The sequence below is a fragment of the Suricata suricatta genome, chromosome 1 (assembly GCF_006229205.1).
Source record: "Suricata suricatta isolate VVHF042 chromosome 1, meerkat_22Aug2017_6uvM2_HiC, whole genome shotgun sequence".
Classification (NCBI taxonomy): domain Eukaryota; kingdom Metazoa; phylum Chordata; class Mammalia; order Carnivora; family Herpestidae; genus Suricata; species Suricata suricatta.
The window spans coordinates 37889990-37912273 of NC_043700.1; the positions used below are offsets into that span (position 1 = coordinate 37889990).

Sequence of the window (22284 nt, forward strand, 5' to 3'; positions counted from 1 at the left end):
AAACATTTAAAGCATAGTTAACATCCATTCTTCTCAAGTTATTCCAAAAAATAGAAATGGAAGGAAGACTCTGGACTCATTCTATGAAGCATATATCACTTTGATTCCTAAGCCAGACAGAGACCCAATAAAAAAAGAGAACTATAGGCCAATATCCTTAATGAATACAGATGCAAAAATGCTCAACAAGATACTAGCAAATCAAATTCAACAGCATATAAAAAGAATTATCCATCATGATCAAGTGGGATTCATTCCTGGGTTACAGGGCTGGTTCAATATTTGCAAGTCCATCAATGTGATACATCACATTATCAAAAGAAAAGATAAAAACCATATGATCCTGTTGATAGATGCAGAAAAAGCATTTGACAAAATACAACATTTCTTCTTAATCAAAACCTTAAGCAAGTCAGGATAGAAGGAACTTACTTAAACATTATTAAAGCCATTTATGAAAAGGCCACAGCTAATATCATCCTCAATGGGGTAAAACTGAGAGTTTTCCCCCAGAGATCAGGAATACAACAGGGATGTCTACTGTCACCACTGTTGTTTAACATAGTGCTGGAAGTCCTAGCATCAGCAATCACACAACAAAAGGAAATAAAAGGCATCAGAATTGGCAAAGAAGTCAAACTTTCCCTTTTCGCAGATGACATAATACTCTACATGGAAAACCCCACTGACTCCACCAGAAGCCTTCTAGAACTGATCCATGAATTCAGTAAAGTTGCAGGCTACAAAATCAATGTACAGAAATCGGTTGCATTCTTATATACCAAAAATGAAGCAACAGTAAGAGAAATCAAGAAATGAATCCCATTCACAATTGCCTGAAAAATCATTAAAATACCTAGGAATAAACCTAACCAAAGATGTAAAAGACCTGTATGCTGAAAACTATAGAAGACTTATGAAGGAAACTGAAGAAGACACAAAGAAATGGAAAACATTCCGTGCTCATGGATTGGAAGAATAAACATTGCTAAAATGTCATTATTAACCAAAGCATTCAACACATTCAATGCAATACCCATCAAAATTGCACCAGCACTCTTCTCAAAACTAGAACAAATTATCTTATAATTCATATGGAACCACAAAAAAACCCAAATAGCCAAAGTATTATTGAAGAAGAAAACCAAAACGGGAGGCATCACAATCCCAGACTTCAGCCTTTACTACAAAGCTGTCATAGTATTGACACAAAAGCAGACACATAGCCCAATGGAATAGAATAGAGAGCCCAGAACTGGACCCACAAGTGTATGGCCAATTAATCTTTGACAAAGCAGGAAAGAGTATCCAATGGAAAAAAGACGGCCTCTTCAACAGGTGGTGTTGGGAGAGCTGGACAGTAACATGTAGAAGAATGAAACTAGACCACTTTCTTACACCATTCACAAAAATAAACTCAAAATGGATAAAGGACCTGACTGTGAGACAGGAAACCATTAAAACCCTGGAGGAGAAAGCAGGAAATGGCCTCCTTGACCTCAATTGCAGCAATATCCTACTCGCCACATCCCCAAAGGCAAGGGAATCAAGAGCAATAATGAACTGTTGGGACCTCATCAAAATAAAAAGTTTCTGCACTGCAAAGGAAACTATCGAAAAAACTAACAGGCAACTGACAGAATGGGAAAAGATAGTGGCAAATGGCATATCAGATAAAGGGCTAGTATCCAAAACCTACAAGGAACTCACCAAACTCCATACCTGAAAAATGCATAATCCAGTGAAGAAATGGGCAGAAGACTTGAATAGACATTTCTCCAAAGAGGACATCCAGATGGCCAACAGGCACATGAAACGATGCTCAGCATCACTCATTATCAGGGAAATACAAATCAAAACCACACTGAGATACCACCTCACACTGGTCAGAATGGCTAAAATGAACAAAATCAAGAGACTATAGATGCTGGTGAGGATGTGAAGAAATGGGTAACCTCCTACACTGTTGGTGGGAATGTAAACTGGTACACTGCTCTGGAAAACTGTGTGGAGGTTCCTCAAAAAACTATCAGAAGAACTCCTCTATGACCCAGCAATAGCACTTCTGGGGATCTACCCAAGGGATGCTGATGCATAGGGGCACATGTACCCCAATGTGCTTAGTGGCACTTTCAGCAACAGCCAACTCTTGGAAAGAGCCTAAATATCCATCACCTGATGAGTGGATCAAGAAGATGTGGTATATATACAATGGAGTATTACATGGCAATGAGAAAGCATGAAATCTGGCCATTTGTAGCAAAATGGATGGACCTAGAGGGAGTCATGCTAAGTGAAATAAGTCAGGCAGAGAAGGACAGATACCATATGTCACTCATAGGTCCATATCACTCATAGGTCCAGCAGGAAAATCCTAACAGGGGACCTTGGGAAGGGGAAGGTGGGGGAAGAGTTGGGGAGAGGGATTGAGGCAAATCATGAGAGACTTTTGAATGCTGAGAACAAACTGAGGGCTGAAAAGGGGGAGGGAGAGGGGTGTGATGGTCATGAAGAGTGACACTTGTGGGGAAGAGCACTGGGTGTTATATGGAAACCAACTTGGTAATACACTATTTAAATAAAAAGCACAGTAGACTCTAATATTGTGTGTAATTTTATGAAACATCTTTAAATAATACATTGTCTGGGTTTATTTTGTCCATATTAGAGCATCAAACTGTCATACTGAATGAACATCTGTGCACTTCCATTGTACCTTCCCCCTAGAACCCCTCACAGCAAATGGGAGAACTGGTTGGGACATCCTCAGAAGACGCAATGATGTAAAACCAACAGAGGTTTTTAGGGCAAAGCATTTCAGATATGAAAGAGTTTCAAAGGCCACCCTTACATTTTTACCAGGGACATACCTTATGTATGTTCCAGAAAAACAAAATGAAGACAAGCAAGGGAAATAAAGTAATTATTAAATATAAAGTATAAGGTTAAAATAATAAAAGACTGTTAAGAGAACAAAGAGTCTTAAAAACATGATTGATATGGAAAGTCTTGACACAACAGAATATAGGAATCAGAATATAGGAAATATAGGAAAACGGAACTATAATATGTATATCATACATAATACTATTCAAAACACTTCAATATATATTGCTTCATTTGATTCTCATATCCAACCCAGTGATAGGCTATATCTTCCATATAAACATTTCTTTTATTTTTTTAAGTTTATTTATTTTGTGAGACAGAGAGCATGCATGCAAGTGGGGGAGGGGCAGAGAGAGAGGGAGAGAGAGAATCCCAAGCAGTCTCCCCGCTGTCAGCACAGAGCTGGGTTCAACTCGGGGCTCAAGCTCATGAACCATGACATCATGACCTGAGCAGAAATCAAGAGCTAGTTGGTTGACTGAGCCAACCAGGTGTCCTATACCACACTGTTTTAAAAAAACACAACAGTTTAAATAGCTTCTAAGGCCCTAAGATTTTATAATTCTATCTTATATAAAATTTTATTTTATAGTCTACCATGAAATTCTACTACATTACATTGAAACCACTTGGGTAATTGTATAGCTTTTGGATTATGGCTCCACTCTTGAATTAATAAAATGAGCACAACAAATCCATTGTCTGTTTTCACCTAGGATACCCAATACTTTATCTCCCACAATAATTATATTATTTTCTGCATGTATACTAGAAGAGAATATACATCAAGGGAAACAGTTACTGGTTTGGGATTATCCCTCTTTTTTCTTCACATCTGTTAAAAAGAAAATCACAGGCCTAAAATGGCATTCCCTAGCTTGAGATCCAAGTCAGTAACCAAGACTGAATACCTAACATAACTGTGATTTCACATCCCCAGAAAAGTAACCTTTAAGCGGTCATCATGAGAATTTCCTGGTCAGCTCTAAGAATTTTACTGATAGAGCACTTCTGGTCTCGTTAGGAGGGCGACCTTGTCCAAAACAATGGATTCTTTGCTAATAATTTCCTTTTTCCACTCCCTCTCTACCTTCAGAAACCTTTCATTTTCTGTAGCCATTTGGAGTTCCCTTCTACTTGCTGGATGGGATGTTGCCCAATTCATGAACCAATTAATAAAGCCAGTTAGGTCTTTAAAATTTGCCCAATTATGGGCACCTGCTCTGTTGGTTAAGCATCTGACTTCGGCCCAGATCTGACCTCACAGTTCATGAGTTGGAAGCCCTGCCTCAGGCTCTGTGCTGCTGGCTTAGAGCCTGGAGCCTGCTTCAGATTCTGTGTTTCCCTCTCTCTCTGCCCCTATCCCACTCACTTGCTTCTGCTCTCTTTCTCTCTCAAAAATAAACATTATTTTTTTTAATCTGCTCAATTTTTTTCTTATTTAACACATCCAATTCAATCCTCAAAATTCTAGCTTGCATTTCAGGAATATATTTTCCCATTCTATTTACATTGAGGTTCCTTATTATAAGTGTGAACCCAATTCCTATTTAGAGATTGGCAATATGTCTGTCTGCGTACAAGAGCCAGGCAATGCCAAAATGGTTCCCAAGCCCAGGCATGAGGCATCTACTCTGGGGTGGTGTGCAGACTTCTCCACCCTGCCTACTCATCAAGCTTTAGTACTTTCTGATTAAATCACCTAAGGAACTGTAATCTAATACTACTGTTCACCCTTTACAAAATGCACAAGCCACATATAATCAAAACTATGGTTGTTCTATAAGTAGCACTTGGAGATGAATAAAGTTCCAAAAAAACAATTCCCCATATTCTTTTCTATTCTTTCAAAGAAGTGTTCTTGATCTTCATATCTTGCTTCCAAATCTCTCCTTTATAAAGGGAAACAACCAAAATCCAGTTTTAGACCACTGCTGGTTTCTGAGTAGAGAGCAAGTTTAACTTTGGATTGGAAGGGATGTATGGAAGAAGGAAAACCTAAGTGGAAGTCTTTCATTCTGTCTGAAAATAGTTGTACAGGTTGTTCCTTCACTGCTGTCTGCTAATGGGAACACAAAGCTATGAGCAGAATAACACTTAAAAATATAACCACCATGGTTTCAATGTCAAGTTGATAATCAAAATGTACATTTTGGGACAGTGTGCATGCACATGTGCATATGTGCAGAGTAGAGGTAGAAAGGCAAGAGGTGCCATCTCTAACTCTGTCTTCAAAGATATGAAGAGGAGAAATCTTGCTTGAGCAAGGTCTTTTTTTTTTTTTGGAATGCTTTGAATCCCAGATATTTGTGTTCTAATTTTTTTAATCTTTTGTTTTCCAGTATGGTCTACTCTGAAGGCCATTTCTACAAAAATAACAAGTGATTATTTAGAATCACTTGTAGATAAAATCTACAGCAGGCATAGTTTTATTCAAGGCCCCTTTTGGGGACAAGGACAGTCACTCTGCAGATTAATGATTTCTCAGCTGCTACAAATGACATATAAGCAGAGAAACACAAAGGGGCTTATCTTTGAATTAGCATACTCTACCATTCTCCCAACCACACTCACAAGTGTTCTGTAGTCTCCCAAATTCTCTTGCACAAGAGTGGGGAAAACACTGACTGCATCCAGAAGGCTGTCCATCCAGGGTCCCTACGAATCCCCACTCACCTGCAGAGTACTCCAGTTCTCAGACTCCTCAGGGAGAGGGAGCCTCACACGGTGCATCATCTATCATTTTCTCTGGCTCCTAGTAACTCCCAGTCAGACTTGTCTTTGCCTGGGAATGGCATCTGCTTCCCAACCTGCATGTCTCAGAACCTGGCTGGGTGACAGCTAAATCCTGATATTTATCATCACCTCCAGTTCAGTGACAGGCACTCAGTAACACAAAGTGTTCAATGTGATCCACTGAGAACAACACTCTCACTAAATACTAAGGACATCATCTCTGAGTTTCCCAAGTGCTATCGCCACTGGCAAAAATAGAAACCGGGCAGGTATCTTGTAGAGGGCAGTAGCTTTTCAGAAAAAAAACCATACACTCAACTCTAATTCACATATTACTTCAGCCTCCTCTTCTGAAAGCACAAACCACTGAGGCTCCGTGGCCTCCAACTATTCATCTGAAAAATGAAAAGGACCAAGCCTGGGCCTGTGATAACAAGAACATCTTATAACTGAAGGACCTCAGGGGACAATTCTTGCTGCTACCATCAGATGATATTGGACAAACATCCTCATGCTTATAAATTTTCTCAGCTTCCTTTGTAAAGAAACTGTGCTGCTAATTTAATCCTTACTTTAGAGCGGGACTTGATTCCTTACAGGATTTTGCCCCAAGTCGCAGCGCTGTCTCTGAGGACTGAAGCCTTCCTTCCCAGATTGCCTTCCCCTACGTAAGCGGTACAGTTTTATAGTACCTGGTACTGATTCGGACAGTCTTACTTTTGGCCATTTGTTAAAATGAAAATTTTAAATCAACAGAAGTATATTCTTTTAAAAAATTCATGAAGACTATTTGAGTGTATAGAAAACTGCTCAGAGACTGCACTCCAAGTTTTCTTTCTTTTAATTTTTTTTCTGTTTTTTAATTATTTTTGAGAGACAGAGAGAGACAGCATGAGCAAGGGAGGGTCAGAGAGAGAGGGAAACACAGAATCTGAAGCAGGTTCCAGGCTCTGAGCTAGTTGTCCGCACAGAACCCGACGCAGGGCCCGAACCCTCGAACTGTGAGATCATGAACTGAGCTAAAGCCAGATGCCCAACCGACTGAGCCACCCAGGTGCCCCTGGACTCCAAGTTTTCTGAACCCTGAAGTGGAGGTCAAACAATTCTTCTCAAACTCCCCTCCCCCCAGACTTGCTTCTCATGGCTCTAAGGGTAAAACAAATTCTTCACCCTTAGAATTGGGGCAAACTTTCATTATTCTACAAGAGAGCTCATTGGATGACTCCATCTGCTAATGAAGATATAAAAAACTCATTGTTGGGGCTCAGTAGATTGAGCATCTGACTTTTAATATGGGCTCAGGTCATGATCCCAGGGTCATAGGATCAAGCCCTACTTTAGGCTTTGCACTGAGCATGAAGCCTATTTAAGAATCTCTCTCTCCCCCTCTGCCCCTCGCACGCATTCTCTCTCTCTCTCAAATAAATAAAATAAAAATTTAAAAATAATTTTAAAATAAAGTAAATTGTTATATTGGTACAAACAATCCAAATGCAAACCTATACATTGGGCTGCTTAGTGTTCTGGTCCCATGGAGGGAAGGGTACAATTCTCTACATTTTTTATTTGTGAGAAGATTAGCTATTTCCCAACAGGGCCAAAAGATAGAGTTTTGAGTCTCAGGTAGAGGGCTGTGGAGAAAAGCTCAGAATATGATTGCCAACTGACTGAGAAAGAAAAAAATTAGTACTTTAGTTCCAGAAATGAGACTGGATTAACCTCAGCCTTGTACTATTGGGCTTGAACCTCATATCTTTGCCCAAATTCTGCTTGAATCTAAAGTAAAGACTCACTTATCCATTAAAATTGTATGGAAACCTTCCTTAAATCTATAGTGATACAAAAAATATTCTACTTCAGGTGATGCCTGCTGGTGTTGTTTAGGATCATGAATGTTTAGAGGTAGAAAAACTTATGAGGAATCATCTCACCAAACATTCCATCTCCACAAGCTAACTCCTATGGCCAACAGTCTAAATAAGCATGAATAGGGTTCTTTCTAAAGCTTCCCAATAAGAACCCACGTCAGCCAAAACCTTAATGTCTGCCTTTTGAGACCCTCGACAAAGGACCTAACCAAGCCATGTCAGAGTTCTGACCAAAAGAGCTGTCGTATAACAAATAGGAATTGTTTTAAGCCATTTGGTTTACAGTAATTTACTATGGCAGCAATAGAAAATAAACACAAGACAAGCCTGATTCCTCTTCTGTAATATGGCCTATCAGCACCTCAGATGCACCTTCCAAGTCTCAGTCAAGTACTTTATCCCAGCCAGGCTGCCCTCCTCCCTGTATCCCCACACATAATGCTTTCCGTTTTCTCTCCACAGACATCCTGCATTTCCCACCCACCTTAGGCCGACCCCCATCCCTGCCAGCTACAAACCAGTCAAGCCCTGGCCTTCCACTCTGGAACTTGATTATGTCCTGCCTTACTCAGTATTGAATGCTTCGAATCTTTCTTCTAACTCCTGAAGGATGAAGACCTTGCCCTGTGCCTCCTTAGTGTCTCTATAATGCACATCATTACATGTATTGGACCCTTGGTAAGTATTTGCTAAGAGAAACACTGATTCAATCCATCTAGCCAAACCATACAAAGTCTTCACCCATGCAGCTTGCACACTGGACACTCTCACAGTGGAGGCAAGGCTTAGAACATTTTTAGTTCAAACAACCCCGTGGATTGTAGTGGGATTTGAAATTTTTCAAGAATTTCCAATTATTTCATGTAATTTTCACACTCACACACACACACACACACACGAGATAAACAAGGCAGGTTATTTTTAATCCCTAGTTTTTACAGTTGAGAAAACAGAGGCTCCAAAAGGTTGGGAGATTTGCCTAACCAGCAAATTTGCCTAGTGATAAACCCTGCCCCACAGACTTGATGCTGTCACAGTGTAGGGCAGAGATGCCATTCTGAAGATCTCAGAAACAGCTGAGACAGAAGCAAGCATGGCAGAGCTGTGAGCTCTGGAAAACACCACTGACATCAGTTAAACTTTCGCAGGGTTTCTGGGCAATTTGATTTAATCGTGTTTCTTTCTCTGCTACTTCTTCAGTCCTTCCTCTTCCTCTTTCTCCATGTTTTCTTATAGAAAAAGATTTTCTGTTTAATTTTAAAGCTAACAGCATGTGGGTCTAAAGCATTCCTGCTTTAGGGGATAAACACAGAAAAACTCTATGATTACGATACAGATATGAATACCTTCCCTGGGGGCATGATGGGATAGCTGGAGCTCTATTCCTGAGTTAGAGGACCTGGTTTATGGCCCCAGCTCTACCTCTAATCAGGCTTTGTGGAGACCACTGCCCTCAGTTCGTCCACTCTGAAAATGAGAACCTATTTCACGCCTATGTTTGTTGTGAGGATGGAGTGAAATAGTGAATCTGAGTCTTTTGACAGCTATACAAGGCTACACGCATTTAAAATGTCAGAGTCCTCACCTCAACCACTATCACCGCAATTACTAGTACTAGGGCAAATCTGCCCGTTTTTGCTAAAGAATATCCTAGGCTCCTGGCTATGATCTTAGGATGTACTATTTTCTTGCCACTGACCATGGCCATTTGTTTAAGCATATTCATCTTATTCAAAATAATACTTGGTAAACAGGGAGGAAAAAGAAGGAATAACTGTGGAATTTACCCCAAGTCCAACACAGGACTTGGGTCCCTGACTACATGTTCACCTTGACCCTTTCATAAGATATTTAGAGCAGGGTTGAAAAACTCTGATACAAACGCAGAAATACAGTCTAACCTAATGCCTCAGTACAAATGTCAGGGCTCACTATTAACTAAAAGAACTACTCCCCACAAGTATATGACTCTATACAAGAGCTTCAACAGTGCTCAGTGCACATCAATATGTAGGTTGAATTTAACTTTCTCCCACTCTCCATAGCCCTCCAGAGAGTTTAGATAAGACCAGGAAGGGGTGCTTTCACATTAGGTCTGGAGTTCTCTGAGGATGATCTGTCCCATGGAAATGCATTACAAATCTAACAAGGCCATTTTACTTTAGTAAATCTATAGTTTCTTTTCCTTAAATATGGTTTATAATTCTAGAAGACCGATGCTCTTAAAACTTGTCCATGGTTATTCAGATAAGCTTCAATAAAAAATTACTTGATAAATTTTCTTTTTATAATAAATTTTAGGCTGTGTGTAGATGATAAAAGTATACAGACATGACAATATCCTTCTAGATATTATAGTTAAAATAAATTATGGATGAAATGTGGAAATCTTTACTATGCAAACCTGAATTGCATTTTGGAAACATATATTGGATGACTCCCAAAGCTCTCGCCTTGGTTTCTCACCAGAATTCTTGTCTGAAAGAGCAGATCCGGGGAAGATGATGAATTCTATTTTAAATACATAAAAATCGTGATGAGGATTAAAGTAGATAAACAAAAACAAGGCTTTCTGTGATTTAGGGGCAAACTCCTTAATCTCTCCGAGCATTAGTCTCTTCATCTGTACAAAAGACATACTTGCATCGTCTACTTCACAGTAGTATTGTGAAATGAAATGACTATATGAGAGAAAGCTTTGCAAACTCCAAGTCAAATTATACACACTTATTATGTACAAAATCAACTTATATCTACCACTACTGCCTGTGGCATGCGAAATCCTTGCTATCTCTAAACTAGACTCTTCTCCTTTAAAACCAGCTTCTCCTCCACAGGTTCATGTTTATGATGATAACACCTCCATTATCCCAGGCATCTGATCTTAGAAACTTGGGTTGTGTTAGAAAGCTTGTCCCCCATCTACTCTGATCCGTGAATAAGCCTTCAAAATATAAAATTTCAAAAATCTTTGACACTATCCAACTGTTCTTGAAAAAAGGGGTCAAAACACAAAGTTGTCTCAGAGACCCTGTCTTGCCTGGCCTCCCTCACCCTGTCATTCATTTGTATGCTCCTCTGTGTCCCTACTACACTCCAGCCACACAGCCTTCTTTGGTTTCTCCAACGACGCCTCTTCCCCGAGCTATGCAGCCTTTGTCCATACTGTTCCTTCGCTGGAACCGCCAGCCCCCGCCATCCTCAGTCATCATGTCCACCTCCATGTACTCTGGAAAACCACCCTGCACTTCCTGCTATTGTTCAAGTTCTAGTGTAATGGGGGTGCACAGAAACATATCCTTTTCTTGGGATCACTTATTATCTTTTGAAATGATGTGTCACGTGAAGCCTTTCTGCTTCCTCAAGTATAAAGTTCACTCAGCAGTTCATTCATTCAATTTCATTCTAAAGTTGCATTCTAAAGAGGAGTGATTCTGCTCTTACTCCCACATTGTAATCTCAATGCCTAGCACATATTGGGTACTTTTTAAATGAATGAGTAAATCAGTCAATCTTGAGATCTCCTCTCACTGTGTGTTTGTGTGTGTTTATTACATGTGTGTGTTTAAAATATAATCCCTAGAATATTTATGACTAGTAAAAAATAATAGCCATGGTATTTATTTTAACTTATATTTTAATCTTTTGTCCTAGTTTTGAAAAACATTTTTTTTCTAGGAAAGTACTATAATTCAATCACAAAGATAAGCATGCTCACTTAATGCTCTTGAAGGAGGTTTTTTGTTGTTGCTATTGTTGTTCTTCAGTTAGGGGTGCTAAAAAGGGAAAATGCTGTTTGGAGGGAGATTGGTATTAAATGTGTGCAAAGCAGACCTGGGAGAGCTTGAATGCTTCTCTGCAGATGTGAGGAGAGACCCAGGGATGACCCTGGGATATAAACCAAATTTAAGAATTTTGTACCCCTAAATATTTTGACCCTTGTATATATATATATATCCCTTTTTAAACCTTCTTCACCTTCCTCATATTAATAAGACAATCAAGCACAATAGTTAAGGAATGACCTAGGGGTTTTGCAGACCTCTTTTTGAATCGCAGTTCAGCCTTTTATCAACTATGAGACCTCGGGCAGATTGAATAGCCATATCTAACCTCAGTTTCCTCACCTGTAAAATGGACAAATACAGAAACAGTCCCTAGGTCATAATGTCATTTTGAGGATTAATGAGATGCTCAGCAGCGTGCTTTGCCACTGTGTGGCACCCAGCAGAAGGGATTCATCATGAGTGACAGCTCAAAGAGGTCAAGAGCACATACAATTAATGTTCTAGAGCTGGGGACCTGAACAGAAGTCAAACAACTGTACAGCCCTTAATTCTCAGTTTAATTAAATTCCTGGTGGAAGAAGGTACTTCATAATATCGTTTTATTGTTCTTCCAAACTATAATCTAAGTAGCCAATGATGTCTGAGCTTTTTAAACCGACTGAGACATGAGAGAATTCAGAGAAATTCTGATTATAAAATCCTGTTGTGTTGAGGAGCAGTCCCCACAGTCACAGGAAGAACCTAGGAAGCCAGTGAGGCACTGAGGTATAATCCTCAACCAAAACAGGAAGACTCAGTAGAGAATAATCTACCTCACAAACATGCCAGCATTCTAGGGCTGGGATCAGTCAGCCACAGCCTGTGTGCCAGACTTGGCCCTGTTAGCTAAGGAAGGTTTTACTGGAACAGAGCCACACCTGTTCGTTTGTGTACAGTTGTGACAGAGACCGTATGGTCCACAAGCCTCAAGTATTTACTTCTGGCCCTTCACACGAAAAAGTTGCCAACCTCTGTTATAGAAGATATGTAAACAGGGAAAAATAAACCCTGAAAATACCTTAAAATGAAAAGTTTTATTCCTAGTGTTCCTTCTTCACACCTTCAGTCCCATGAAAAAGGGGTGCTTTACCTTTTTTGTGAAGTAGCAGGTGAGCCAAATTCCCCCAAATGAACTGAACATCAAGGCCTTCTGGTTGGGAGGGATTTTTCCCATAAAAGTCTGAGATCCTGATGTTCAACTACATTTATCTCAGTGGCCTCAATATCTTTCACTGCTCTGGTTATGAAATTCTGTATGTTTACAGATATGTAAGACTCACTGGAATTTTCTCTGGTTCAAGGGGTGGTGCCGGCCTAGAGCCTTTCTCCAGCTCCTCCTCTTCTGCTGCTTTCTTATAGATATTCCGCATCTCCCGGGTGTCTGGTGCTTGCAGATCATAGTACTGTGATTTCATTTTCAAGCTATTGGCAAATTCTTTGGACTGAGTTTTTCTGAAGAGAAACAAATGTGGAATTATCAAAAACATTCTCCAACATGGACAGCTTTTCCAAAGCAGATGCCTACATTTAAATTATGTGAAAACTGGTAATAGATACCATTTACCCAGTGAATATGCTGAGCCCTTTGCTAGTATTTTAAACACACTAACTTAATCCTTATAACAACCCTCAAGAAACAGGTCGTTATCCTTGCTTAATTGCAAGAAGCTCAAAATAATTATATTATTTATCCAAGGCTACATAGCGGCACAGGCAGGATTTGATGATTCCAGGTCTGCCCAATTCCTGTTTAGAAGCTAAACTGCTAGAGCACACTGTGTTCCTCTGATGAGCAGCGAATTATTACTTTATCTCTGTAACATTTCTAATGTTAGTTATAGGAGCTATGGGTAGCATCACCAGCCCTTGGGAACTGAACTGAGGCCCGTATGTCCGCTTCTACCTCATCAAGGCATAACAGGCTTCACAGACGTTGCCCTGGGCCCCCAGCAGAGGGGATCCATCATCTGCCTCATTGCTACCCCTCAAGTTACCTTCCTAGATCTCCAGCTGATCACATCTCTTCCTGACTCAAAAACTGCCACCATCCACAAAATAAGGTCCAAAGTCCTAAATCTGGCTTTCAAGACACTTTAGCACATGGCTCCCTGTCTCCCGCTATTTGCCCACATATACCCCAAACACTCAGAAGAACTCACTGTCACCCAAAGAACCTTACATATTCAAGACTAGGAGTCTTGACTATACCCTCTGCCTGCATCTCCTTCCTGATATTCTGCATTGAAAAACTCTACTTATCTTTCAAGGTTCAATTCAGATTTCACCTCTTTTGTGAACAGGAATAATAGGTCCATTAATGTTTTGTTAGTAACTTAGTCATAGCACATATCACAGCCTGTATCATCTGAAGTTAGTGGTGCACATGCCTGTTTCTCCTCATAGACTGGAAGCTCCTTATCCATCTTTGAATCCTCACCACCTGGCACAGTGTCAGCGCCTAAAGGGCCTGCTTACTCAGCTGCCAATATCGAAGCAATCTTGTCTGAAGGCCTGAAGCTTGAACAGTCACTGCATTTCTTACTTCTATTCCTGATGCTCAGCTGTGTCAGCCTTTGGTGCTCTAGCATGGTTCTAGTGAAGCCAGTGACCACTGGGGAAACCACATCCAGATCAAAATTGGGGTGACAAGTGAGGAAATGAAACAGCAGATTTGATCACATTGTGGGAATGAAGGGAACCACCACAAGTCTAAAGAAACTGGTCAGACAGATCTAAAATTACTCTTGTGATTCTTAACCCACCCCACTCTCCCTCCAGATACTGTGAAGAGGCATCTCTGCATGACTTACAGTCTGGCCAGCCCCTCACTGGTTGGTAGATCTCTTACCTGAGCTCTGCTGCTTCCTGCTCTGCTTTCAGCTGGGCCCTCTCAGCAATAATTTCATTACAGAGAACATCGTAGGGTTTATCTAGATGGTGTTCACCCATCACCCAGACCCAGACTTCCTTATCAGCTCCCAGTTTCCAATGAACAGATTTGCCGTTCTCTGCAAGCAAAACAAAATTTAGATCGGACAAATGTCTTTAGTCATGGGTTATTATGTGTGCCATCATTAAAGTATGAAGTCTTCAGGAAAAAAGGTATTAGATGAGACAAAGTGCCCACAGTCTGCTCAGGAACCAGCAGCATTCCCCGGGAGCAACAGAGGTGGTAGCAGCAGGCGGTGGCTACAGCAGTGTTTGTTTTAAAACATGAATATGGTTTTGGAATGCGCCCATTTAATAAGTGAAGGAGGCAAGATGGGAAGAAAGCATGCATTATTTACATTACCTTCAGTGTAACAAGGCTGACATCAGATACCAGAACCTGTCAAGTCTGGGAGTCTCCTGAACCCCAGAATTTTACAGCTGCTCCAGGGTTTGGTATTTCCATTTTAGAATCAGTCTGACTTTAGTTTAACTCCTAGCCCTGCCACTTTCTAGCTGTGTGCCTTGCACAAATTATTTAGTCTCTCTAAGCCTCAATTTCCTCATCTGAAAAATGGGGGTATAAGCATCTAGGACACAGGATTGCGGTGGGGACCAGGCGGGCTAGATATGCCACATATTCCCCCTAGTGCCTGCCATGTAACAGGAGTTCACGAGAGGTCAAGTACCCTGGTCGCCCTCCTATTGTTTACTTATGTGGCTGCTCAGAGATTCATACCAGCTTGTGAGAAGATAATGCTACTGGTAGTGTGATACTTGGTGAAGCTACTTAAATAACACTTGTTTACAATGGGTCACAGGTGTTGTATTACATTCTAGTTTCCATACTCATGAGATGTGGCCACACAGGTCATGCTCCCTGGAACCTGGGGAAAGTGAAGCACAATCAGGAGGTACAAGAGGTGTAGTCCCTAAATCTAAAAGCAGACCTACCCAGGGCCATTATGGGCCATGTTGTGGTCAAGATCCCTGGGCCCCAAGGACCCCAAGCTGGCCAGTGGTATTGAGCATGGGTAATGGACACCTGATAGAACATAGGCCAGGCCACACTTACAGGCTAGAAATCCACACTGGGATTGTGTCTCATCTTTGTACATTAAAAGAAGGTTTCCAGTTAAAGCCATTTGCTGTCCAACAAATTGTTGACCTACTTCTGGCTGTTGCCTCAGGATACATTGAAAAAGGAGGCTGCTCAAACAGAGATGTTTTTTTATGTTGGCACTTTCTACTCGGTGCAATGGAGATGTTCTACAGTATAATACAATTCTAAATAAGATACTGGGGCGAGGTGGGGGAGGGGAGACAGTATCTTCACTATAAAAGGAGTCAAATGTATCATTCAGAAGGAAGTTGACTTTGCACTGTTTTTACAAGTGGAGAAACAGTGGAAGTGGCAGCAGGTCTGAAGGGAAGATCAATCCCAAGTGGGCCCTTGAAGGGATGGGCCCTGCCAGCTCTGGCTCTGTGTAAGGAAATGCCAAATGGTTCATTAACTTTAGAAAGCTCTCATACCACATGAAATTCGCTTTATGACACTCTCTCATGGCCACTAATAACATTGTTTACTATGTCCATCTCTCAACCTTCACCTAAGTAACTACCAATATTTTTGACAGCAGGAGACAGATGTCCTGAGAGGAGAGTGGCCGCAGGCCAGGGGAGGCAGAGAGGAAGGACCCAGAGATTCCAGCCACTCTTCTCAGGACAGCAGGACACAGTCCTGGAGAGCACCATGGGCTGCAGGTGTAACTCTTAGGGGAAGAAGTGTTGCCCTGCAGGGCAGGGAGGGGAGAGACCCCAGAACTGCCTGTGAGCACAGGAAGGTACTCAGAACTAAAAGTAGAGAAAACAACCAGGGGAAAGGGTGGAAAAGAGCCTTGAAATTTTAGAAGCAAGGTAGTGGTGAGAGCATGGTAAAGGTAAAGAGATTGTGGCTTGGAGGCAAGAGAAAAGAGAACTGTCAGATTTAGCCAGATGCCAAAAGAAGGGCACTGACAATAATCTCTGAGTCCTCCTCACCTTTGGAAGCTCTTAAATGTTGCCTGAGAGCAGAGGCCAGAGGAGCTTCAAGGGGTCCCCCACAACTCCCTAAAACCTTAGGGGTGAGTGGAGAAGAGTCTAGTAAAATCAATGTTAGCTCTGATACTCTCTGTTGTTGTTTTTTTAAATAAACATTTATTAATTTTCAAGAGAGAGTGTGTGTATGAGTGGGAGAGGGGTAGAGAGAGAGAGGGGATGAAGATCCTAAGCGGGCTCTGTGCTGACAGCAGGGAACCCCATGCAGGGCTCAAACTCCAGAACCATAAGAACTCACAAACATGAGATGGTGACCTGAGCTGAAGTTGGACACTCAACCGACTAAGCCACCCAGGCACCCCTTATACCTTCGGTCTTATACCAAGATGGGGGAAGACTATTAAGGCCTCTGTTTAATGTATTCTACAAAAATTTATTGAGTTTCTAAGTCTGATCACAATGCAGATGAGCTATATGCTCCAAGGGACACAGGGAAAACACAGATGTGGCAAGTCACCTAAAGTCTGTGAGAGAAACAACAAGGCATTAGGTTACCCATTGAATGCATTTTATTGCATATCTACTATGTGCCAGGTACTTAGATAAATGTGTGTAAACACTTATGAACAAGACAGACCAACCCCTGCCCTCAGGGAACTTATATTCTAGTTGGAAACAGAAATTGAACATCTAATTATAAAAGTAATACAACCTGGGGAAGGTTTGTGAACAAATGCTATGGAAATGCTTCCAAAGACAAACTGATCTGTTTGAAGGACCAGGGGAACATACATTATAGCCATAAGAGATTTTAAGTCTGGTGAGGATTCACAGAGTGGAGAAATTGCTTTGGAAGCACACAGAAGAAAAAAGACATTCTTTGTATTGAGTTTGGTGGATGCACATGGAATTTAGACAGAGAGTAGGGTGTAAGTTTGCTCACTTACACAAAGATAGTGTGATCTAAGATCAGAGAAGGAAATCAGTGAAGGGCTATCAGGAATCAGGGTCTCAGGGAGAGCTCAAAAAAGCTTTAGGTGTCACCTGGTCATGGGCTGCAGATCATGCAGGGGGCCAGAGGGCCACATGGCACAAGTTCCAGACACCTGTTGAAATGATTTAAACTTAGGCCCTGTACTGCACAAAGCCAGAAGGTGGTATTAAAGTCCCAGTGTGTCTACCAACTCTTTATGTGACCATGTATATGCCATTCTACCTCGCTGAGCCCAGGTTCCCTCCCTGATAAAACAGAGGTAGTAAGTCAGACCTCACAGGTCTGTCACGTGATAAAGGCTCACACATATTAGTTCCATGTTCTTGATTAAGTGACCAAAGAAGAGTTTATGACTGTCTCTGTGCAGGTGGCACTAGGGTCAGAGAAACAGGTTAGGAAGTGTAATGCCACATCACACGTAGGGTGGGTCAGGGTAGTAGGAGGTGGGTGGTTCAGTGGGTGAGTGGGGACAGAATGGGGGAGTGATGAGGTGAAAGACCAGGAGGCAGGTACTCAGAGCCTGAAGGAGGGAAAAGTCTGTAAGGCACAGGTGGCTGAAAAGGAAGGACTCAATGATGATGCCAGTATTTTGAGACTTACTGTCTGGGAGGACAGGGGTAATAAGAGGAAACAGTGACAGCAAGAAAATAAATTTGTTTAAAAAAGATAAATAAATTTGTTTGAGCTGTTTTGGAAATGCAGAATAAATTACCTTTATCTTTACCAACAATCTACATGGAGAATATCAGTAGATAGCTGACTTATGAAACTGGGGTTCAGAAATGCTGTCAACACTGACAGTGTGAATTTGAGAATTACTTTCTAGCTAACACCGCTGAAGCCACTGGCATAGAAGAATTCGCAAAAGGCATGAAGCCTAGTGAAAACCTTGGAAAAGCATGTGCTCCATTTGGGAGGCAAAAGGGAAGAAAAAGAGCATTCTGATTAAAATAGGAAAAAAAAAAAGAATTTTTGATTCCTAAATAATGACATAATATAGAAGGAGCCTAGGGAGAAATGCATGGCCAAGCAGCCAAGAGAGGAAAAGTGAGCCGCTCCTCTGTGCCGTGGAGACACAGAAAGGGGATGGTGTCTTGGGCGGGGGGGAGGGGGTCAGTCTCAGGCAGTGCCTGACCTCAGAGGGTATTCTTAGGGAGACAGGTGGGGACAGGCTACAGAAACAGAACAGAAAGGATGGTGAGAGGTGGAGTCTGGCAGTAAGTATGTGCTCTGAGGAAGTAAAAGGGGATTCAGTTATTCATTCAATAAATACTTCCTGAGCATCCGCTATGCTTCAGGCACTGTGACAGAAAGGGCAGCTTAGGAGCATGGATGGCAGGAAGACTTCTTTCAATAAAATAAACTGGGGGTTTGGGGAAGGGAGAATGTAAGGATGCCAGGGAGTAGGCCAGGGGAAGGAGGGCTAGAAGAGCATGCAGACAACAGGTAAAGAAGAAAAAATGTTGACAAGAAGTGGAGAAAAGCACCTGTCCGCTCAGAGCTGTAAAATGATCCACACAGACCCGCATTTCTGTCCCCAGTGGACTTCCTGAAGGTAGAGGTATAAACTTAAGAGATCTCAATGGGGCAGGCCCTGCACGCATCCTGGATTTTCTGTCTACTTCACCTTGAAATTACATGCATTCTTTCATCAGAGGACAGTGAGAGAGGGACCTTTTCATAGTACTTCAATTTAGTGGGTTTATTCCTATCTATTGAGTCAGACAATCAACTGAATCATGTTTGTATCTTGTAGTTCTCTTCATGCCTGCTACCTTAGGGGCTCTCCAACTTTTCTAGAACAATGAATCAGTCCTGCCTAGGACCATACCACAAAGAACTGTTGTGCAGAGACTCTCATTCACACCTCATTCACCATATAAAGTCTCTAACTGGACAAAGTGTAAAATATTACATAAAAATGGAGTGACACATGCCCTTGGCAAGGAAATGGCCAGGCTTTACTCCAGTCTTACATCAGTATGTGACACCACTTACATCATCATCGTGTCTGACTCTCCCTACGTGGCAGGCCCAGCAGGCGTGCGGGAAGGAGAGACTGGAAGTATCAGTGCGGATCACCTCAGGTGCAGGTCAGTGCAACTCTCAGGGCTCTTCCTGAACTAAGACATGATTCAGAGGGTCAGCAACTGGTCTCTGCTCCAACTAGATCCAACTCTGAAGGTCAACGATAGTAACAGGAGAGGATGAGAGACAGAGAGAGAAGAAATATATACCCTGTCCCTATAAAAAGAAGACCAAAAACTGAGTGATCAGAAGACAGAGTGTCAACACCAGAGGCCTCCTAACAAATTTACATTTTAAATACAATGGGAGTATCTTCAGGACTGACAGTAGTAGCTACAAGTACCCAGGTTATTAAAATACTGATACACTTCCCTAAACTCCCAACTTCTCAAGTATGTCCCACTGCTCTGGCCTCTCCTCTACGACAGTCCACCCTCCCCCCCCACCCCACTCCAGAAACCAAAAGACTAGCACCAGGCAAATGGGCACTTGAGTACTATAGCCATGCCCCTTCTAATTGATGCCAATGCCATGTCTGCCATTAAATATTTAGAGTATTACCCAAGGCTATTACTGATCCCATTTTACAATGAGGAAGTTAAGGGTGGAGGGGGGGTGGTATTTAACTTGCCCAAGGTCACAGACCTAGTGAAACTGGAACCAGAATTCAAAACCAATCTGTGAGGTTGCAAAACCTGCGTTTAAGGTGGCCTCATAATGCACTGTCCAAACTGAAACATTTTTCTTTTTTAGAGAGAGTATATGAGTGGGGAGAGGGATGGGGGGCAGAGAGAGGGAGAGAGAGGAGAGTGGGAGGGAGAGAGAGAGATAAAGAGAATCTTAAGCAGGTTCGATGTTCAGTGTGGATCCCGACATGAGGCTTGAAGAGGGGCTTGATCCCATGACCCTGAGACCATGACCTGAGCCAAAATCAAGAGTCAGACACTCAATCAATTGAGCCACCCAGGCACCCCAAAACTGACACACTTCTGAGCGCCAAAGAGAAAACCACCAAAAAGGATGCTAGGACAATGAATGCAGACAGGGCTCTGATGGGCAAGCTGGGGTGTGGGGTCACCATCACATTCCCTCTAGGCCCTGAAGAACAGGACAGGGCAGGAGAAACCAAGATCTAGCCCCTGGTGCATGCACAGTCCTGTAGGGACTTCCTGAAATTACTCATGACTGTTGTTTTCCCCATTGTTTGCCAGATTTGTTAAACTGGGTTAATAATCCTATAGTTACTAACACTAAAGTCCATCTTTAAAATTTTAATAAATTTTTATGCTAATTTTAGAGACAAAAGGAAAGAAAGGAAGCTGGAGAATCTGCATGATGCTTGAACTATGCTTGAAGGAAAGTAGGTGGCAGGACAGATAAGTGAGAACTTAAGTCAGGAGAGGAGACTAACTCAATCCAAGTGCTCAGCAAGGTGAAAGGGAAGAGGAGATCAATTATATCCTCATACAGGTGCTCCCCACAGAAGGGGATAAGCCCATTTAAACTATCAAGCTCAGAGCTAGGGGGACAGGAGACAGGGCCAGAACCAGTGGTCCAGATCTGGACCCGAGTTCAAATGCTGACCCTCCCAGTGACCCATACAGATTACTTTATCCGTTTATTTCCTTATTTGTAAGAACAAAGGTGTCAACATTTGCCTTACCAGATTCTTGTGAGGTTTAAATGAAATGGCGTAAATATAATGCTTATGTCTGGCACTCCTAACAGAGTAGCATGTTGGTAGGGGGAAAGCCCTGGGAATGGAAAGATGAAATAAAATCTATAGGGTTCAGTGACTAGGTATGTGGTGACGTCAGGGAGCAACTGCGGTGGCTCCCAGGTTTCTGGCTTCAGTGACTAGAGAAAGGGTGATTATAACAGAATGAGAGGCAGGGTCAGGTATGGGGGTGGTGAGGAGGATTGGGGGTGATGCTGATGAGTTTGGTTTTGCATCAGGCTTTCAGGGCTTAAGGGTCTTCTGAGTGGGAACACTCATTAGGGAACGGGGACCGAGACCAAAGCAGGTGAGAGGCCTGGCTTGGCAGTATGGGTCTGAGAGTCCCTGGCATATAGGTGACGTTTAACCCTGCAAGGTAGAGGCAGTGCCCCAGGGAGATAATACAGAAACCTTACCCTCGGATCTGTGAACCCTGAGTCTATGAATGAGATTTCAGCAGTCAGTGAGCATTGTGAAACCATACACAAAATGCTGTCTGTGTGCATTTTCCCGGTCCTCCTGGTCCAAGCTCTCACTAAATTTTCAAAGGAGTCTGTGATCCTCCCAGCCCCACCTCAAGGTTACAAACAGCCAGTACAGAGTGAGGCACCCTGGAGGAGTACAGATATTCAGGGGTCAGGCAGAGACAAAAAAAAAAAAAAAGACCATATGGAGAAGGCAAAAGACCCATGACATCAAGAGAGAGACTCAGAGTGGCAACTCAAGAGTCAGGTAAGGCTGAGGAATAGCTGAGATCATAATTGAATCCATCAGTGGAGGTCACCGAATGGGTTCCAGAGTGAAGGAAGGGGAGGAAGTGCCCCTGAAGGTGGCACAAATCAGTGGTTTACAGTCATTCATGAAAAAGGGAAGCCTTTGCATGAGGGAACTTGTTCCCCTGATAGCAATGAGAATGCAGCAAATAAAGTCTCACGAATCCACGTCTGTTTCAAGGGCACACATAGCCCCTTCTGCCCCACACACAACAACCAGATCCCAGCCTACCACTTAGGCTTCTGTCTGCTTAGAAACCCAATGAGACAACTGCTGGGCAACCCTCTACTGAGTGAAGGCCTCTTCTGTCTGTGTTTACAGAAAGAAATCACACAGAACAAAGACAGGGCCCTGATGCAAGCATACGTTTTCAATGAGTGCAAGGCACCTGCAGAAAAAAGTAACTTAAACTGCAGGGAAGCTTGACATGTGGCATATTTGTTAAGAGCACCCACTTTGGGAGAGGCAGACTCAGGTCTAATCCAG

At 42.2% G+C, this 22284-nt stretch overlaps 1 protein-coding gene across 2 annotated transcripts in view; it reads right to left on the reverse strand.

Moving 5' to 3' along the window:
* The window catches only part of SH2D4A (SH2 domain containing 4A), a 72962-nt gene that overhangs the window by 41395 nt on the left and 9283 nt on the right, over positions 1-22284 (reverse strand). For both annotated transcript variants that reach the window (XM_029936876.1, XM_029936866.1), the window contains exons 3-4: positions 14169-14328; positions 12601-12772 (exon numbers count right to left, since the gene is read on the reverse strand). In XM_029936876.1, coding sequence (XP_029792736.1) covers positions 12601-12772; positions 14169-14328 — 332 coding nt within the window. The remainder of the gene's footprint in view (positions 1-12600; positions 12773-14168; positions 14329-22284) is intronic.